The sequence below is a fragment of the Xenopus laevis genome, chromosome 2S (assembly GCF_017654675.1).
Source record: "Xenopus laevis strain J_2021 chromosome 2S, Xenopus_laevis_v10.1, whole genome shotgun sequence".
NCBI classification, from domain to species: domain Eukaryota; kingdom Metazoa; phylum Chordata; class Amphibia; order Anura; family Pipidae; genus Xenopus; species Xenopus laevis.
In genome coordinates, this window is record NC_054374.1 from 105,722,792 (window position 1) to 105,745,204 (window position 22,413).

The window sequence follows — 22,413 nt, forward strand, 5'->3', positions numbered from 1 at the left end:
AAGGATTTTAAGAATGTTTTACTATTTTGTATGAACCCTTACAGGGGCTGGTCACTTTATTAATTATGCTAAACATGTTAATTGATCACATGATATATACTTGCATTTTGGTCTTTTTTAGTATGCTTGATAAAGGGGTTGTTACCCCGAAACGTTGCACGTCCGCACAATAAAGAGCACGGGGTAACCCGGCACTTGAATTGCCACGTGTGCCAGTGATTCTGTTTGTTCTGTCCAACTATAAGCCTGCAACCACCCCTTTATGTGGCCCCCACATGAAAGTCTGCCTGCTGTGATTCCTTAGCCTTGCGTAAACTTTAAAAGGTATCAGTATTGAGATTAACTGACCCCTGCATTGTTTACACCTCAAATTCAGACAGTAAACTCCTGCTTTGTTCACACCTGTAATCCCCCCTGAATCGTTCACATTTGTAACACCTCTTTTGTTCACACCCCTAAAGCCCTATACTGTTCACACCTCAGACCCAGACAAAATACTGGCCACATTGTTCACATCCCAGACAAACTGCTGCAGGAGCACCAGCATTGTGTCACTGTATGTATCACCATATGAACTATTCATCTTAGAGTTCTGATTTTCTGGTTTCCGTGTCTCCTGCTGTATTCTGCCTTCCATATGCTCCCTGTGTGTGCCATACTCTGGCTGCCTAAGCTCTCTTTGTGTGCCATACTCTGGCTGCCCTATGCTCCCTGCATACCATACTCTAGCTGCCATATGCTCCCTGTGTGTGCCATTCTCTGCCTTTACTTTGCTCCCTCTGTGTGCCATACTCTGCCTGCCTTATGCTCCCTGTGTGTGCCATACTCTGCCTGTCCTATGCTTCCTGTGTGTCCATACTCTGTCAACAATATCCTCCATGTGTGCCTTGCTCTGCCTGCCCTATGCTCCTTGTGTGCCACACTCTGCCTTCATGTGCTAACTGTGTGTATCATACTCTGCCTTCCCTATGCTCCCTGTGTGTGTCATACTCTGCTTGTCTTATGCTCCCTGTGTGTGCCATACTCTGCCTGTCCTATGCTTCCTGTGTGTCCATACTCTGTCTCCCCTATACTCCATGTGTGCCTTGCTCTGCCTGCCCTATGCTCCCTGTGTGCCACACTCTGCCTTCATGTGCTAACTGTGTGTATCATACTCTGCCCTCCCTATGCTCCCTGTGTGTGTCATACTCTGCTTGTCTTATGCTCCCTGTGTGTGCCTTACTCTGCCTGCCATATGCTCCCTGTGTGCCATACTCTGCCTTCCCTGTGCTCTCTGTGTATACCATACTCTGCCTTCCCTATGCTCCCTGTGTCTGCCATACTCTGCTTGTCTTATGCTCCCTGTGTGTGCCTTACTCTGCCTGCGTATGCTTCCTATGTGTGCCATACTCTGCCTCCCCTACTCCGTATCCTGTGGGTAGCATTTGAAAATTGTTGTTAGGACCTCTAAGGTGTTTAATCCTGTGCTGGGGGGTTGCTCTGTTATCCATAGGGGAGGAGGCGGCGACATATGGATTTAAGGATATGTTTTGCCATACTGTACATGGTTCGATAAAAGTTGCCAACAGAGTCGGCAACTAATCGGCCCGTGCAAAGGGCCCTCCGATGGGCTTTCCCGATCGATAACTGGCAGAAAGTTGGGCAGATTAAAAATCCAGACAGGGTTAAAAATCCAGACAGATCGAGGCCTCATCTTTTCGTAGATGCTGTCCTGCAATCCGACCACATATATTGGCAGCAGGGCCGGGCCAAGGTATTTTTGCACCCTAGGCAAGGGCTTCAGTCAGTGCCCCCCACACAGTCCTGCATAACCATTTCCCACCTTACCAGTCATATAGCCCCCCTGTACCTGTGCCAGCACCTATCATACTGCCTTCATTTGTACCTATGCCAATGGCAGTCAATCCCTCAGATTGGCCCCAGGCCCCAATCTGTACCTGTACCAGCATAAACCAAAACATCCATCATATTTTTACCCCCAATCTCTACCTATGCCAGCGGCAACCAAAAGAATCCATCATATTGCCCCAATTTGTATCTGTTCCAGCAGTAGCCAAAAATCCATCATATTGCCCTCAAACATCTGTGTACCTGTGCCAGCAGCCACCATATTGCCCCATGTACCTGAGCCAGCAGCAGCCAATGCCTTATATTGCCCCCAATCTGTACCAAAAAATACACTATCAGCCAAAAAATACACACTAGTGCCTCCATATATGTACTTGTGCCAGCAGCAGCCAAATATCCATCATATCATCTGTTTACCTGTGCAAGTAGCAGCCAAGATATTGCCCACAAATATGTACCTGTGCCAGCAGCTGCCAAAAGGGAGCTGGGGAGTGATTCTGTCTGGAACAGGGGGTTTATAAAGTTGAAAAACTATTAAAGGCCAAGCAAATCAGGGTTTAAAAAAAGAAAGAAAGGAAATTCTCCTTAAAAGTGTGCCCCCCCATGATTGCGCCCTAGGCGGGTGCCTACTCTGCCTGCCCCTAGTTCCGGCCCTGATTGGCAGCATTATAATCTGATTGTTGGGCCCCAGGATCAGCCCGATATCGTCCACTTCAATGTGGGCATTTCGGAGCGAGATCCGTTATAGCCAGCTTTACATTCTTCACTAATGAGTGATGTCCCTTCAGTGAGCACCAACCCTTTGGTTTTTCAGTGTGTTACCATCATTAATGTGGACATGATCTTAAAAGTTCTTGAGATAGCATGGGTGTCTTTTAAATGGGGGAGTGGTCAAGACTGGCTTCCATTATCAGCTCTCCACCATGTAGGCCAGAAAAATTCCGGCTCTCTGTACCACAAAAGTTGGTCAGCACTAGGTGAAAGTGAAAAAATGAAAGCATAGATCTGCTTGGTTGCTATAGACAACAGCTATGTGCAAAGTGCAAAAAAATCAACACTTTTGCATACTGCTACACACTAGCTACCCTCGGCTCAAATTGTGAGGTATAATTTTACATCCCTTGGTGCTCTTGCACTTGAATGGCTTCTGTTGCAGGCTTGTTTATGACAATCATTCACTTTAGGATAGGGTAATAGGGGTATAGACAGGGGCGTAACTACAGAGGAAGCAGACCCTGCGGCTGCAGGGGGGCCCAGGAGGTACAGGGGGCCCCATGAGGCTCTCATTGATGAGCAATTTGAACATATATTGGTAAAACAGGACAAACACTGGATATGTTGGGGGCCCTAAAATTAATTTGCTGTGGGGCCCAGCAACATCTAGTTACGCCACTGGGTATAGAATTTATAGATGCGATATCCACTGATAAAAGGTTAGAAAATGTTGAAAAAGAGATTATTATATATCTCTTATGGTGGCCATGGAGGTAACAATTACAATCTCTCCAAGATTGTTTGTTTTCAATACAGACATTTAGAGTTGAATCATCAGATATACTTAGAGAAACAGTTGAATTCTACCTGTATCGGACAAGTAAGTTTGTAAACGCTGGTCAAAGTTTGGGTGCCTTCAAAGGTGCACGATCAGAATTTTCCAACTTGGACGATCAACGAACTGACCGATAGCCAAGTCTTTTACCGATGTTGATCGTCTTATCTTCTTCCATACACACACCGAATATCGATAATACATACCTCCCAACATTTTGGAAATAAAAAGAGGGACAAAAAAGTTGCCATATGTAGCGTGGTGAAATTTTTTTGACCACACCCCCGTTTTTGTGGCCACACCCAGGCCCGGATTTGGGGAAAGGCCACCTAGGCCGGCAGGATTTTTGGGGGGCGACATGCTGCCCAACCACACCCACATTGGTTCAAAAACACTGGGAAAGTGCAGGAGATACAATCATTTTTTAAATTTCCCCATTGATGATGAAAATTTGCACAAATAAAGGGGAGGGGACAGGGGTGATGAATGTCAGTGGGCCTAGGGGCGCCCTCTATGTAAATCCGGCCCTGGCCACACCTTCTAATTACCATGTTCATTTTACAAAATGTAGCAGATTATAAAAGTTTGAACATATTTCTGTGTTTTATTTCCAGTTATTACAGTTTTGCTAATGATGGTGAATTGCCCTTTAAGCTGTGAGTCTAACTTTCCCCAAGGGACCTGTTATCTTATATTGGTACAATTACTTATTTGCTTATCTAGATACATTTGAATTGTTACAAATGTATCTTATCTTCTATTGTGGCTGTTCTGGGCTCTCTGCCAAAAGCCAATTGAGTTAGAAACTTTGTTTCTTTTTCTGGCTGTTCAGTGCAGAGAAAATCAGGAATTCCCAGTACAAATGAGGGACTGCAGGTTGAGCTGTCAAAAGAGGGACTGTCCCTCTAAAAATGGGACAGCTGGATCAGTGCATCCAGGGCCACCTTTGCATTTAAACACAGGAGATGAAAGTTTTGAACAGTGTTAACTTTCACATCCAAAATGTTACAAAAGCTGCCCCTTGATCTGTAGCAAAAATAGGATTGCCACCTGCAGGTATTTTATGGGGTTTTTTTTAATGTATTTTATGTTGCTTGATGCCAATGTTAGGTGGTAACCCTAAGCATAAAGTGTATGTATTGTTTCTTTTATCTGAAGTTGCCCTGCAATAGTTGAAACTGCCAAAGTCCACTTCAAGCTATAGCGATTTCAAGATAGACAAAACAGGGAAGGAACAGTTGCTTTCATCACCACAAATCTTACTTCCATGTGAGGGGCTGTGAATGTGCATAATTGTTTTTTGCTGCTGCTGGAAGTAACAGTACGCCTGAGCCAGAAGTGCCTGCTTTACACGAAACCAATTTATTTTTAGAACGAATTCTCTAATTATAACTGTGTTTAGGTTCAGATGCCATGGAAACAGAAAGTTTCTCTCCCAGAGGTGGGGCTGCCTCGGGGCCGCGCACGGCTCCTGCTACTGAAACAGAAGTGATCGCACGTGCGCGTGCCTGGCTGCTCTGTGGAACGAGCTGCGCGTGCAAGCGCACGTAATCATTGAGGTGCTGTGTGTTTTTGCTTCGGCCTTGAGTTTTTTTTTACCTATCTTGCCAAGTAACAAGGAGCTCGTTGCGGTAGCTGCTGTTTTCTGTCTGCGCCCCCAGTGCCTGACCTGGTTAGTAAGGAGACATGGGTTGCTTTTTCTCCAAGAAAGCAAAGAGGAAGAGGAACAGCGAAGAGGAGCAGCCCCAGCAAGATGGGGAAGAGCCCAAGCAGTATAGTTGGGATAAGAGGGAGAAGGTAACAAACCGTGTGTTGCTTATATACACTGCTGATTGACATGCAAGTGCCAGCCATTGGCATTGTTATAACTGCTGGACACTGATTGGACAGTACGAGCCACAGCATGACGGCTGACATATAGGCATCGGCTGTATTAGTTGCCTGATCGTACATTAAAGGGGTGCTTCGCCTTTAAGTTAACTTTTAGTATGTTCTAGAATTCCTAATTCTAATCAACTTTTCAATTGGGCTTCATTATTTATTTTCTATAGTTTTTTTTTTAATTATTTGCCTTTTTCTTCAGTCTCTTTGCGGCTTTCAAATGGGGGTCCCTGACCCCCATCTAAAAAAAAAAATGCTCTGTAAGACTACACATTTATTGTTATTGCTACTTTTTATTATTCATCTTTCTGTTCAGGCCTCTCCTATTCATATCCCAGTCTCTTATTCAAATCAATGAATGTTTGCTAGGGTAATATGGACTCTAGCAACTAGATTGCTGAAATTGCAAACTGGAGAGCTGCTGAATAAAAAGCTAAATAACTCAAAAACCACAAATAATTAAAAATCAATTGCAAATTGTTTTAGAAAATCACTCTCTACACCATACCAAAAGTTAAAGGGATCCTGTCATCGGAAAACATGTTTTTTTCAAAACACATCAGTTAATAGTGCTACTCCAGCAGAATTCTGCACTGAAATCCATTTCTCAAAAGAGCAAACAGATTTTTTTATATTCAATTTTGAAATCTGACATGGGGCTAGACAATTTATCAATTTCCCAGCTGCCCCTGGTCTGCACTTTAGGAGAGAAATGATTTCTGGCAGGCTGCTGTTTTTCCTTCTCAATGTAACTGAAGGAGTCTCAGTGGGACATGAGTTTTTACTATTGAGTGTTGTTCTTAGATCTACCAGGCAGCTGTAATCTTGTGTTAGGGAGCTGTTATCTGGTTACCTTCCCATTGGGGTGATATCACTCCATCTTGCAGTACAGCAGTAAAGAGTGATTGAAGTTTATCAGATCACAAGTCACATGACTTGGGGCAGCTTGGAAATTGACAATATGTCTAGCCCCATGTCAGATTTCAAAATTGAATATTAAAAAATATGTTTGCTTTTTTGAGAAATGGATTTCAGTGCAGAATTCTGCTGGAGCAGCACTCTTTAACTGATTCATTTTGAAATTTTTTTCCCATTACAGTATCCCTTTAAATCAGGTGAACAACCCCTTTAATAGGAATTCGTGTTGTCTGCTTACGCTCAGTAACTGGCTTTGGTGCGTAGCGCAGGCTACACTGGTTTCTATGCCACCACTGATTAGGAATTTAACAAATTATGTTATTTTTAAATGTAGCCTTTTTTTTTTAAAATGGAACAATTCATATATATGTTGTTTGATAAGTGTATGGACAGAAAGAGGAAATCTACCTGCCTTGATAAAGCCTCTATTTCAGTACAACACTTTGCTCTGGTATCCATGCTGCAGCCTCTGAACCATTGGTGAATTACAATTGGCAGGATCCAAGAAACTGGTTGCTGGGCTTTGTATCCCTGGCGTATTGCAGTCCTGCCTGACACTGACAATGTGCACTTACTCACGGTTACGGTAATAGCTTGTTTTTCAATGCCTTTCCTATAAGGAATATCTTCTGAAATAATCTTTGTGTGTGTGTCAGATGTGTGATATATATATATATATATATATATATATATATATATATATATATATATATATAGACACACACACACGTGTGTATATATATATATATATATATATATATATATATATATATATTTATATATATATATATATATATATATATATATATATATATATATATATATACATACACTTGCTACTTGTGTCTGACATAAAAACACTATTGGATTGGCATTGATTGTATTTTGGTTGCTAGGACAATGTTAGAGAGGCAAAATATAAATCTAAAGAAACTAAGCAACCCCTTCAGAATGTTTGCAGATGTGGTTCTACTTTTTTTTCACAAAGTAGACACTTTCCGCACTCACCACATCCACGTAAGTGCTTGTAGGTTGACTCCTGATACTCAGAAAACCGTAAACACTCCAGTCCTCATTCAGGGGTGTCACTGTTGTTTTTAAAGGATCTTTTTAAAGTGGAATGTTACACATTAATCATAAATACTGCACTCTAAACAATTTTACATTATGTTATGTGGGTTTGTGTATACCTCCTTAAAGGGGTGGTTCATCTTCAAACAACTAGTTGTTTTCAGATAGATCACCAGAAATAACAACTTTTTCCAATCACTTTCTATTTTCTATAATTTTTCACCTTCTAAAGCAGCTTGGGGGGGGTCGCCGACCCTGTAAACTGTTCTAAATGGATACATTTCATATCTGTGTGCCTGCTGAGCAGAATCTCTGGGTTTCATTACAGGCAGCTGTTAGAATTGATACAAATGTTGCCAATACTCCAGAGATGCTGCTGAGAAATGTATCAAGTACATTTTGCAAAATTGTAACAGTTTAGAGTCTGCACCTGAATTACTGAGCTGTCAGACTCAAACACCAGAGACAGGGACATTCAACTTTAAACTTAGATTTTGGAAGAACAGTAAAAAATAAATAATGGAGTATTTGAAAAAAGTCTTTATTTCTGGGGAACCATCTAATAACAACTGAATTGAAAAAAGTGTTTGGAAGGTGAACAACCCCTTTAATGCCAAAAAATGCCCTTGTAGGATTTCTAAAAACAAAATCTGTACTTGAATTCCCTGCACCCATCCGACAAAAAGGGAAATGTGTTGCGTATAAACAGATAAGTCATATGGAAGTGTAATTATGTACTAATTTCAGAACTAGTCACTTCTCTGGTAAAGACACACCTAACTGCCAAGAATATAGTTCTTGAATTCTTGCATTTGCATGCTTCAAGTATTTTTTGTTATATTTGGCTGAAGCACAGTGGCTAGAGTGTAGAAGTATAGAGAACAGAATGAGTGGTGAGTGCAGAGAATGGTATATCATGAATACTGTCTAACCCTGACCAGTTACTGCACTGTTAAATTGCAATTTACAGATAACAATGAATATATTGGAATGCAAACTTTTTTGGGCAACGCCATCTTTACTTCTTGTATTGGTTATTGGTTGCTTTGTATTTAATTCTGTATGTTCAATGTACAAATCCATTTATTGTAGAGTGTTGCTGCTGAAGATGTTGGATCTTTATAAATACATGTTATGAATAATTATAATAATAGATCAGTTTCTTGCTGTTGCTATGCTAATTCACTCAAAGACAGCAATTTGCTGGTAAGTGCAGCTGAACTACAGTTTGAAGGCTGCATCCAGGCAATCATTAATGTATAGCAGACATTCTGTGTGCCATCCAGGGAAAACTGGTAGTGGGTTGTGGTTATTTTTCGGCCTCATGCTTTTATATGGTCATGGAACTCCTAAGTGACTTATAATATCCTTATATTTTGCAACTGGGGGTACTTTATTATAATACACAAGTTTCAGTGAGTCATGTAACAGAAATGACATTAGAACTCACCGTTTATAACTGATGACATCAGAACTCACCGTTTATAAGGATATAATTTACAAGATATTCATGTCTTTTGTGTATTATATAATAGTAAAGTGTCAGGTAAATTTGTTGTGCAGTACAGAGTTAACCAGTCAAAATTATACAGGTCATGGAACTCTGAGGTAACTTCTAATATCCTCATATTTTGCAACTGGGGGTACTTTATTTATTATAATACACAAGTTTCAGTGAGTCATGTAACAGAAATGACATCAGAACTCACCGCGTATAACTGATGACATCAGAACTCACCGTTTATAAGGATATAATTTACAAGATATTCATGTCTTTTGTGTAATATATAATAGTAAAGTGTCAGGTAAATTTGTTGTATAGTACTAGTCAAAATTGTCAGTGACTCCAGGAAACCAGTAAAATATACAGAGCACAGAAAAATCAAAAGACCCTGGAATATATACAGTCTTAAATACAAATACAATCAATATTATACACAAAAATGCTAAAAACTGCATATTCAGATACAAATGCTTAAAGAGAGTGCACCCTGAAAAACACAGTTCTGTTTAATAGAACCAATTACAGTGGGCCCTCATGACCATATAAAAACATATACAGGTCATGGAACTCCGAGGTAACTTCTAATATCCTCATATTTTGCAACTGGGGGTACTTTATTTATTATAATACACAAGTTTCAGTAAGTCATGTGACAGAAATGACATCAGAACTCACCGTTTATAACTGATGACATCAGAACTCACCGTTTATAACTGATGACATCAGAACTCACCATAAGGATATAATTTACAAAATATTCATGGCTTTTGTATAATATATATATATATAAAGAACCCAAAGGATGTTATGTATTTACTATTATAAAATGGGACAGCACTAAGCTGGCAAAGTTCAAATCAGTTTTAGTAGTTCTATTTCCTTATGATTTTGCTCATAGGTTACATGTATAGGACCTGTTATCCAGAAACTGGTTATCCAGAAAGTTCTGAGGTATGGGAAGGGCATCTCCCAAAGGCCTAATTTTAACCTAGATCTTAGAAATTATTTCCTTTTGCAAAATAATAATATAGCGATACATTGTGTTCGATCCTCAGGAAATAAAACAATCATAATGGGTTCATGTTTAAATTATATTTTGTAGATCCAAATTAAAGAAAGACCCTTGTTTTTTAAAACCCCAGGTACTAGGTATTCTGGATAACAGGCCCCATATCTTTTAGAAACCATGTATTTTACATAAGTCCTTAGACTTTATGTATATTCTCAGCCAAATGCATTATTCACACGTTCTACCAGAGAATGAGTAAGGAAGGCATTCTGGCAGACAGTTTAAACTGAAATGTAAGCTGTGAATTGATTCATGTGAGGATGAAGAATGTGTGATGAATGAATGACTGTTTGACTTCCATACCTCAGCTTCCTGTTCTGTCTACTAGGTTTGGGTTTCCTGTAAGGGCAAAGGTTAAGCAATGACTAACTGGCATTCATGTCACTTGGAAGGAAATAAGGCTGCTTACAGACAGATAAGGTAGTCTTTACATAGAGGGTGCTGCACAGCAGCCATGTTCAGTTTGCAGAGCGTAAAGCTGGCCATACACTATAAGATCTGCTCGTTTATACTACATCACCAAACGAACGGATCTTTCCCCGATATGCCCACCAATGCATGGCTATATTCTCAAATGTTCGGCCCTAGGGCTGAACGATCGGATTACAACGAGGAGCAATGGGCTACAACGGGTCGATCGCCTGAAAAATGAAACCTTCCCGATCGATATTGTGGCAAGATATCGATCGGGAAGACACGTTGGAAGCCCCCCACACACTGGCAGATAAACTGCCAAATTGGTCTAAAGGACCGATAGCAGCTGTAATCTGCCCGTGTATGGCCACCTTAAATCTTTTTTTAACATCTCCACAGGGTTCTGTAAACAGTTTGCCTGTTCAATACAGGAGCAGAGAATATATCCAGTGTGCCATAACCTTAAGGCTAAGGGCACACTAGGCGATAGCGCCGCGATTTGACTCGCGGCGACTTTTCGCCGCGACTTTTAATCCGCAATCGCTGGGGAAACTTTGGCGCTGGCGTCTATGGGGAATCGCGACAAATCGCCAGCGTAAAAACACACGCGGCAATCTTTTTTCTATTGTCGCTCGAAATCGCCTAGAGAGGCGATTTCGAGCGACAATAGAAAAAAGATCGCCGCGTGTGTTTTTACGCTCGCGATTCCCCATAGACGCCAGCGCAAAAGTTTCCACAGCGATTGCGGATTAAAAGTCGCGGCGAAAAGTCGCCGCGAGTCAAATCGCGGCGCTATCGCCTAGTGTGCCCTTAGCCTTAGAGTTTGATGCACAGTCTTAAGTAGATAGCATTACATTATTGAATGAAAATGTCCATTATACATCATGTAAATATTTTTATTGATTTCAAAAGGTATTTGTAAGTATAATTGCTATGGAAAGCAGTGTCTATTACTATTCTCACAATGATTTCTTCTGACTACTCATGCCATTCTATTATTTTATTTTCAAGGCAAGACTCCAGTACCCATAATACTTTGCATGTTCTGTGAGTAAGTGCTGAGAAGGAGTTGAATAACAGAAGGGAAAGGCATTGTGATAATTGGAGTCTTGACTGAAGGAGAGCTGACATATTGATTTTTCCTTAAAGGAGTGGTTCACCTTTAAGTTGACATTTACTATGCCAATTCTAAGCAACTTTTCAATTGGTCTTCATTATTTATTTTGTATAGTTTTTTCATTATTTCCCTGCTTCTTCTGAGTCTTCTGTATTATTATTGCTTCTATGTATTACTCGACTTTTATTCAGGTCCTCTCCTATTCATATAACAGTCACTTATTCATATCAGTGCCTGGTTGCTAGGGTCATTTGGACCCTAACAACCAGTTTGCTGAAATTGCAAACTGCAGAGCTGCTGAATAAAAAGCTATATAACTTGAAAACAATAAATAATAATAACTGAAAACCAATTGCAAATTGTCTCAGAATATCACTCTCTACACCATACAAAAAGTTATCTCAAAGGTGATCTACCCCTTTAAAACTCTGTTGGCAGACAAATGTAGAAATGAAAATATCCTGCACAGTTCCAGCATCCTGATATTGCAATTATCAGTACCCGGAAGTCCCCAAACGTTATTGCAAAGAAATGTGTGTACCTGTATTTAAAGGAAAACTATACATTCTGGGAAAAACTTAACCAATAGACAATAGATTATTTATCCTAAGTGACCTATCAGATTATTTTACCACATTGACATGTTTAGCATAGGGTTATCCAATGGTACATGCTTTATATGAAACCGTGTTTTAAATATGGAATGTTGTATGTTATGCATTTTATAGCGAGTTACAATTCTCAGTGGTATAGTTCCCGTCTAAGCCTCGTTCCCGTCTAAGTTCTCGTAAGACTTCTGCATGGATTGTGAGGTTTTTTTTCACATTTCAACTCCAACATTCACAATAGAGGGTTTAAAATGATCTCAATTAATTGATTTTTTTTTTATATTCTCATTAGGTTGACCCAAAGGATTATATGTTTACTGGACTAAAGGACCAAACTGTAGGCAAGCTGCCAGATAAAGTTGCAGGTCAACAATTTGTTATCCAGGAGTGTGAAAACTGCAACATCTACATCTTTGACCATTCTGCGACCATCACTATTGATGATTGTACTAACTGTCGCATTTTCCTAGGGCCTGTAAAGGGCAGTGTGTTTTTCCGTGACTGTAAAGACTGCAAATGTGTGGTGGCCTGCCAACAATTCCGCACTAGGGACTGCAGGAGAATGGATGTGTTCCTTTGCTGCTCCACCCAGCCTATTATAGAGTCCTCTACAAGCATGAAGTTTGGATGCTTTCAGTACTATTACCCAGAGCTGGCATTGCAGTTCAAGGAAGCTGGATTGAGCATTCTCAACAATACGTGGAGCAACATCCATGACTTTACACCAGTAGCTGGAGAAACAAACTGGTCCCTTCTCCCACCTGATGCTGTAATCCAGGATTTTATACCCCTGCCTGATTCAGACGAGCTGAAATGTGTTCGGGTTTCTGCAGATGTTCATAAGAGCATAATACCTGTGACTTGGGGCCAGCGGCTGAAGAAAAGTGATGAATCCTGCTTGGTAGTTTTCTTTGCGGGAGATTACACCACAGCAAATGCTAGAAAAATGATTGATGAGGTAATAGAAGTGCAATGTTTTATTGCATGTGACTAGGGTTCATATATACATGCAATACATTAAATATGTTATATTTTCAGTATAAAAGCAACAATTCTGGGATAAGGCCCAGTATTGCTCTTAAATATCTTCATTTAGATGGAATAGCCCATAACTGAAACCCACTGGGTTTTGGATATCTGTGTTTATGGCCACCTTTAGGCAGCATGCTGATCAGATTTTTAACTCCAGACAAGTTACGGCCTTCTGGGGCTATTTAGTACATTGCAAAGTTTTCTGAAAAGCATATGTAGAGCTAGGAAAATGGTTGAGGAGAGACTGTCCTCATTTGTTCCTCATTTGTATGCAAATCCCAAGGGATTTTGGGGAGGGAGAAAGCCCAGTACAGCTCCTAGAAATGTTCATGTCCACAGAATAGCCTAGACTGGTTTTGCCCTTCTTGGGCTCGTTTGTACAGTGCAGGGTTTTTGGAAATATTATTTTCAGACCGATATACCTATACTCAGTACAGAGCTTTCTATACTCTGACAATTTGTGAACTTGTGCATTATTAATAAATACACCACAAATAGTAAACAGCAATTCTAATTTGAAACAGAGACAGAATCTATGATTATTTTCTAGCTGGCGTTAACTCGTGCCACCCCAACAACTTTTTATGTATTCTGCCTGTCCTTCCCATATTTTGTAATGACTTTCCACTTATAAAAACTTGTTATTGTCTAGAAGTGCCCCAGCCTTTCATGGTAATGGCACATGGAGAGATTTGTCACCCGCTTTTAAATTTATGAGGCAACTTCAGAAAATGAAGTGCCGTGAGTGTTTTCCCATCAGCGATCTACTAAATGCATTTTGTAAAGTTTTGTCATCTGCCGTAGTGTGAATTGAAACATTTTGCATTTTGTAAATAATGAGCAAAAGATAACAAAACCTGTTTCTCATGTTGTGACTAGGGTTGCCACCCGGACGGTATTTTACCAGCCTAGCCGGTAAAATAACTGCAAAGGCCTGGGCCGGTATTACAAATTTACCGGTAATGTAGCTGCCGGTAAATTTGTAATACCCTTCAAAAAGATCCCTCGGCCTGCCCCCAATCCCCTGTAACTTAGCTTTTGTCCTCTGTCTTCGGGTCTCAGCGTCGTGGCCCCTTTTTTGTGTCACGGCTCCGCCCCTTTTGACGTCACACCTGCCCCTTTTGTTCCTGCCCCCCACCAGCCGGTAACAAATATAGGAGTGACTAACCCTCATTTTCATTGTTAATGCAGATGGTTGGCAAAGGGTTATCTCTTATCCAGACTAAGGAAGTTGCAATGAAAATAGAAGATGCCAAAAGAGTATTTCAGGACAATATCACAGATTTAATCTGTCTGTTGGAGAAAGGTATGACATAGGGCTTGCTAAAGGGTAATTTTTATTCTGTACAGCATTTCATCACCTGTAACCCTTCCTGTGTAATGCAGTCATAGGATATCAAAACAAAACTGTTCTGATTTATAATTCCTACAAATCACACTTCAATTTGCATGATAACTTTTTTAATAGATATGTTGACCTTGAATGAAGGAATAGGCCACCTCCTACCATAATATATCACTGCAGATACAAATTTGCCAAGTGTCATGGGGCAAATAAGTATGGTTGAACCATTTGGGTCTTGGACAGATAATCCAGTACTTGCTTGTGTGGCTGGCTCCAGATAAATTGGCATGATTTGATCCTTAATCAACCAGATTTTCAACCTGGTCCAATAATTATATGAACTGGCCCAGTCAGATATCCACTGGGATAAGGGATCCGTATAGATATTGATTTACCATTTACAGCTGGTCTTTGTCTTGAATTATTTAAAATGTTTTCAGGTTCTTATTCTTTTAGCTGTATACATTTCCCTTAACCATGCAAGGATATAGTGGCTTAGAATTCAACACAATTTACACTGTAGCAGATGTAACTAGTTTATAACTAATATTTCTGTCTGCCACATATTTACCATTAACTAGACAGTAAAATGTAGAGACCAAATTTGTTATGTGCAAGGTACTTTTCTTTTCATCCTTTTCACCCACTGCTGTGGCTGAGGCATTACCTGTATATAACTTTATATATAATGCCAACCACCTTATAAGGATGATCACAGAGAGTGCTCATGCACTGGGGTCTGTGAAGATTTAAATATGGAAGGTTACATACAATAATACACTTATACATACAGTCTCCTGTATATTTTATAATTATCAACTTAGGCCTAGTACACTTAAAGGAACAGTAACACCAAAAAATTAAAATATGACTTACTGTTGCCCTGCACTGATAAAACTGATGTTTGCTTCAGAAATATTACTATAGCTTATAAAAACAAGCTGCTGTGCAACCGTGGGGGCAGTCATTCAGTTTGAAAAAAGGAGAAAAGGCACAGGTAAAATAGTAGATAAAAAGTTCCCATTGTTTTCTACAGAGCTTATCTGTTATCTGCTATGTAAATCTAAACCTTTTCTCCTTTGAGTGGCTGCCCCCATGGCTACACAGCAGCTTATTTATATTAACTATAGTAGTCTTTCTGAAACCAACAAAACTTTTTTTTACCAGTACAGGGCAACAGTACATTCTCAATTAATTATTTTAAAAATTAGCATTTTTGGTGTTGCTGTTCCTTTAATACAATCCGTCTGACTACATGGCTGTTCCTGAGAAAGAGTAGGTTAACCCCCCCCCCCCCAAAACATTGATGCTGTTGGTGGCATAATAAAAGGGGAAGTTCCCCAACTGCAGAAAATCTTGTGTGTGCGGATCCGTTCATTCTTCTTTAACATGACTTTCACATGCATTAGAACTGCATTATTTTATTTTTTAATTCGAATTTTGAATGGTTTTATTTTAATGTCTCGCTACAACAACTTTACCTCTTAAGGTCCTGTAGTTGCACTGGAATTTAATGGAGAAGGAGCAGTAGACAGCTGTCAGACAGTAATCAACAACACCTTCAGTGGCACAAAGGTAAGTGGTTTTATATATATATATATATATATATATATATATAATTGTAATTAGTTTCACGACGAGTGGTTGACTATAGAGAAAAGCAGGGCAGCTAGAGAGAACAGCATGTAGTGGGCTTTATGTTGCCGTGTCCCGATTTAAAAAGGACCTGTCAACCTAAGAAATAATTCAAAATCCTATTTTATGATGTTAGTCAAGCAAAATAAACTTCACTACACTATATAAATTATTTCAGTCTTATTTCTTTCCATCTTGGAGTTCACAATCACATCAAGCAGGCAGGATCCATGTTGTGGAGACTGAAACTTAGGCAAGCTTTATATCATGCCAAATCTTGTTTATGTGCCTGACTGTGGCACCTAATTCCCATGCCCATGTATTGTCTACACAGTTAGATGTTGTGTAGGAAAGGGTAAGGTAAGGAGTGCTGTAAAATCTAGGAAGTGCAGAATTGAAAGTGAGGGCAGGCCATAAACAATTGACAGCTGAAAGTTGGTATCCAGTTTATAACAGCTATGGATGTTTTATAATAAAAAATGGGTTTCATGCTTAATTTTAAAAGTACTTAAATTATACAGCTTTTTATGTCTGGGTGTGCTTTAAAATTGTATTTGAGATAGTACCCTGGAGAAATCTTTCATATTATTACATATCGGTATGTAGCATTTAAAAAAAAAAATACACATTGATCAAATTCAGCATTTTTCTCCTAAAGAATTCCTAAATAACTACTACTACGTTTCATAGTTCATTATTTTTTTTGCAGAATTACATTAAAATGGTGGAACTTTAAAGTTCAATGTAATTCAATAATTTAATTACTCGTTAATCTCTCTCCTTCCCAGGTGTTTGTATCAGAGAGTAAGGAATCTGCTTCTCGTGATGTGGACAACTTCTACAACTTTGCCGACATGCAGATGGGAATGTAATATATTTGTGCAATCTCTTTCAGCCTTTGTTCCTCATGTTTACATACAGCAAACCTCTATTTCCAGAACTGCTTCCTGAATGCTGATATTTCCTCTACTAAAAATATCCTGCATAAGGAAATACTATAGAATCCCAAGTCATTCATGTGAAAGAGAGATGTAAACAAGGGTTTACAAGGGTATTTGAAGCAGTCTATTGAAAATAGCATTCCTGGTGCTGTATAAATAAATGATCATGATGACATTGTTTTCTAAGCAGACATCTCTGTGTTTTAAATGTGAGTTAAATGTTGCTTATTTACACTTTGTCCTTTATTTGACTCGGGGAAGTGGGGCAGTTTTTCTGTTCTATTTCCCCCACACCACAAAATGGTTTGTTCTGCGTAAACTATCTCTCCATACTCGCAATCTTGAATAAGCCCTGTGTGTTGCCAGCAGTGCATATGTGTAAATGTGAACAAGTAGAATGTTTGTTTACAGTCTTTTTTTGTTGTTTTGTGAATTAAATAATTGTTGTACAACCAACATTTTAACAGGTATGTACAATTGTTTAAAAAAAAATAGAATTTTAATGCATTTAAAAAAAAAAAAAAAAGCATACATTTTTACAATTGTGTAGGTAAACAATTTAGAATTATGGCATTCCAGAAATGCAGGGTACCTGAGTATGATTGTAAGCAAATCAAAATGCTTTTCAGTAATATTTATTTTACCATTTTATGGCTAATTGTCTTTAAAAAGCATCTTGCATTGTGATCATGTACATTTTGTGAATGAATTGCACTCATCAGATCAACTTTTTTATACTCTGAATGTATGATTTTGTTTTTCTGAGCATATAAAGCGTTTGTATTTTTGAGGAACATTTTAGAATGTAAATATTTACCTTATGTTCTTTGTATCTGTGTAAAGTTTTAGGCAGGGTAGACTAGATATTAGCCCTGCTTGCCAGATACCTTATAATTAGGAAGAGCAGAGGGTTTTATTGAGGGCTCTGAAGAGTCACTTTGGCAGCTTCATATTTGAATATCACTGATTATTCTGTAACTGTTATCAAATTTCTGAAATGTATGAAAACTGACCTTTATACTCCTTTCATAAGCACTTTTCTTTTAAATGGAATATGATTTTTCCAGTTCCCCATTTTTGGGTGCTTGCACCAGAATGTGAGAATTCAACATAAGCACAGTATATAGGTCTTTTGTGCTCCTCCTGCCACAATTGCTCTGAAGAGGAAAGTTGCACTGTTCAGAACTGATCAGAATTGACAAACCACATATATGTAAACAAAAGGCAAAAGGTATGCTTAGCACAAGTCCTATTCATGTTGATCACTTTGCACTGTATGGTCCTCATTCCAGAATAACTTTAGCCTTAAATCGATACCGTCACTTTCCTGTAAAAATCATAGGAACATGTCCATATCAAGGAGGTGCTGCACGCCAAATATTTTCCTCTAAAAGTCACCCCCAGCCCATGAACCTTCGTTAAAGTGGACCTGTCACCTACACATAAAAAGCTGCATAATGAAAGTCCTTTGCAAATTAAATATGAAACCCCCAAAAAAAATTTCATTAAAACATCCATACCTGTTATAAAGGTGTTTAAATATCTAAACTGTCAATCAAATAATACCTGCCCCGCCTCTATGCCCGTGGCATAGAGGAGGGGCAGTCAATTACTTTCACTTTCCATTCAGCACTTCCTACATGTCACTGCTCTCCCCACATTCCCCCTTCCCTCATCAGACTCTATAATTGTGTAGGGCACTGCACATGGACATTAGGTCCCCCATTCTGGTGCATACACAAGATTTTGGGGTGATACACAATTTCCCTTAATAACAGTGTCCACAAAATGGCTGCTGCCTGCTTGCTGTGATTGTATAATTCCAAGACAGAAGGAAACAAAATTTAAATAATAAATATAGTGTAAGTAAAGTTTATTTTGCTCAACTAACATGATAGAAAAGAATTTGAAATTATTTCATAGGGTGACAGTTCCCCTTTAAGCCAACCCTCCGACACTGCTAATGGATCTTCTGTGTTGTTTCAGTGATTCTGGGCTGAGGGCTGCACGATCCTTCCATAGACTAATTACAAATGAAAACAGGACTTCAGCCTATGGAAGGATCGCTTCATCCCCAGGCCAGCATCACTGAAACAACGCAGAAGATCTGTTAGCGGTGTCAGAGTGTAGGCTTCACAAAGGTTCACGAGGCTGGGGTGGCTTTGAGGGGGGCTTTTAGAGGAAAATATTCCGCTTGCAGAACCTCCTTGATATGGACACGTTCTTATGATTCTTATAGGAACGTATCTGTATCGCTTTAAAGGATTACTGACTAGTTATAAATATAAAGTACATAAAAAATAGTAAATATTCCAATGTGATTAAGCTGCAGAAGCATATAACCGTCTCTGTTTGAATGTCTACATTTATGCATATCAGTGGCAGCTGCAATATTGCTGTGCTGTGCTAAAGCACAAAGAAAGATCCTCCATACAAAACAAAGATACTGTATCACTACACATTTATGACAAATTAAAATTCTGTCATATTATAGGGAAAGTAATCATATAGAGCCAGGGTCTGTTTGTTATTACTTATCTATATTTTGGTGTGGTCACACTGCTTGGACCAAGCACCATTCTGTGATTTATTTTCTGTTCTGCTTATTTAGCAGCTGTTTGCATGTTTATCCCCTCCCCTTTTTTTGGTAGAACTTTTTGATGTGTTTTGGGTTATTGTTCTCTTTTATGTTGTCAGATATGATTGTAGGGGTTAATATGGTCAGGGCTGTGGCCGACAGACCATTTAGGGTGGTGGCAGAAGAGGCTATTGGGGGAGATTAATCGCCCAGCGTCAAATCGGCTCTTCTTCGGGCAATAATCTCCCCTAAATGCCTTCCCGCCGGCTAGAATGTAAATCGCCGGCAGGGTGGCACTCAAAAATGCATTCCGTGTGAGGGAAGGTGTTTAGGCGAGGATAGTCGCCCGAACAAGAGCCGATTTGTCACTGTGCAATTTAATCTCCCCCAGTAGGCTTGTCTGCCACCACACTTAGATTTATTTAAGCTTTGGCCTTCTTTGAGTACTTGGAACTAATGTAAACCGATCGTTTCAGTCCAACACAAAATGATTGCTAAATTCTAGGTCGGCAGAACAAATTATCCAGCAACGACTGGTTGACTTTTGGAATTTTTGGCTTGACTGCAAACCTAGTACCATGCAGTATACCTGGTTATCAGTAGGCCCAATTTGCCATTATATCCAGTCAGATTTGGTGCAATCCCATTAGAGGTTGATCAGCATAATCAGTAATTTTTAGAGGCACAGAAAATTATGCAGCTCAGTCGGAATGTCATTAGTAATATAGCTGAAATTGTAATGCAATGTACAAAACAGTTCAAATTATCACACAGAAAATGTTTTGCTGGTGCACATAAATAAAATTTTTAGGTGTGTTATACTGAAGTGAAAACAATTCTTGTATTGGTTTTTTTGGGACTAAAAGTGTAGCTGAATTTCTTGCCAAGGGATTGGCTGTTGCTGCAACATGTGTCTATACTGTGAAACACCTCCAAATGAATCAAATGCTATAAATTTAACTTGTTACCCTGCTGTACTTTGGTGATATAGGTATAAATTATGACATCAATTGTATCTCCACAAGAACCTGAATAACTTGCAAAATATAGCCTTATATATCCTAACAGTGTTTAGTAATCTCAGTTGTGGTACATGACTCCCTAAATGTTGTGTATTAATAAACAAACCATGTTGTAAAATATTAGTATACTAGGAGTCACCTGGGAGCTCCTTCACCTGTATAATAGCGTCTTGCCTGCAGTCCTATGCCTTTTCAATATGGTCATGGAACTCCCCGGTGACTTGTAATACACCTATATTTTAATATAGGCGGTACGATATTCCCTATATTAGTATACAAAACCAAAATTACCAGTATTAGTCTGTGCTAAAAATATATAGTAGGAATATATAGTTAGGCTATTATCTGAATAGCAAACACAAATATAGATCCTATTGACATATGATCTTTCAAGTTGTTGTGCATGTGTTGTGTTTTCATAGGGGATTGGGGACCATTAAAATATTCGAGATCCCTAAAGAGGAAATGTTATTCAAATTCTGCAATTGTGTTATTTTTGCTGAATAAGATAATTTTGTATGCATTTTGTACTTTTTAATGTTCACAGATTTTACGTTACTTAAGCTAAAGCTATCATTCTTGCACTTTTCTGCTTGTTAAGACACCTTCAGTCTGCAGTCTTCAGTCTGCTGTAATGTAACTTTAGTAAAAAGGGAGCTTTGGCTGTGCCGTTTTATTGTCCATAACAATGGTGACTTCACAATCCCACTCCCGCTATCTGATGCTATTTTTATCACAATTAAATGGATGTCTTGTGAAATTTGGATTCAGAGTGTGGAATCCAGCATCATAACTGTAGTTTTATTTTTTAAGTTTAAAATACATATGAGGGCAACATGATATATGCTGGAATTGTCTGTTTGGTGCCAATGTCTCATTTGCTTTTGTACAATTTTTATGTATTTTTTATGTATCTTGAAATTACATGATCTGTTCTTTAATAAATGTAGTAAATGCTGAATAAGATGTTGACTTGGAGTCTTTTAAAATCAAATATCTTAAGAACTCTTTTCTTAATGGGTATAGAATTTAAAAGTATACCAACCAATTACAGATATGTCACACTATACACAACTTAGTAAAGTTAAAGTACACCCATATTTGCAATTGTTTCAAAAAGTATTTACTGATAATTTCAGACAAGTGTTCTTGTTTTATGACAGTTTGGACACCAGAGACTACTGTTTCATAAGAGCTTTTTGATGTGGCTGCCTTGTCAGAGCAGCCATGGCTACTCACATAAGCAGGTTTCAATGGGAAATTGTATCCTGACCTATTTATATAAAGACTTTACATTCACATCAAAATAAATTTTGGTATAATGTACATGGTGGTAAGGCAATTAGTGGTCGGTCATTCTAAATTAATATTTAAATTTATTTTAATCATAAATTTAAAAAATAATTATTAAATATAAACTTAAAACAATGGACGAATGCCTGATAAGGGATTAGTTATAAATTCTCTAATTAATGTAGTCTACATCTGGGCTGGTACAGAAAGTCCAACCTATGATCCATTGTGGAGTTTGCTGCAGGCCTAGTAACCAATAGCATGCATGTGGTTGTGGTTTTTACTAGCCTTCTGTGTTAAAACAGAGGTTCACTAAACCTGGAAAAATCTTTGGCACATTTATTTTTGTAGCTCAATTTGAGGGAACATGTGGCTTGCCCCTTATAAAACCAAAGTAGCTTGAGTGGAAAATACCATGCAGAATATGCATCTTATACGACATTATCCATCCCTGCATGAATTTTTTATATACCCTGTTATGTGTTATTGGTGTCCAATTTTGAAGGGATGTTCGGACCTGAACAAGTGCCTTCTATAGCGGAATTAGGCCATGGGGGCAGTTTTGATGGCAAGTTTTTGGAATAACAA

The 22,413-nt window shown here is 38.8% G+C and overlaps 1 protein-coding gene across 1 annotated transcript; it reads left to right on the forward strand.

Moving 5' to 3' along the window:
- The first annotated feature begins 4,924 nt into the window (after positions 1-4,924).
- On the forward strand, positions 4,925-17,424 carry rp2.S (RP2, ARL3 GTPase activating protein S homeolog). The gene is given in 5 exon segments (NM_001086618.1): positions 4,925-5,194; positions 12,272-12,937; positions 14,203-14,317; positions 15,846-15,931; positions 16,780-17,424. Coding segments are annotated over 5 exon segments (1,062 nt in total). The 5' UTR covers positions 4,925-5,083; the 3' UTR covers positions 16,864-17,424.
- Positions 17,425-22,413: the final 4,989 nt, after the last annotated feature.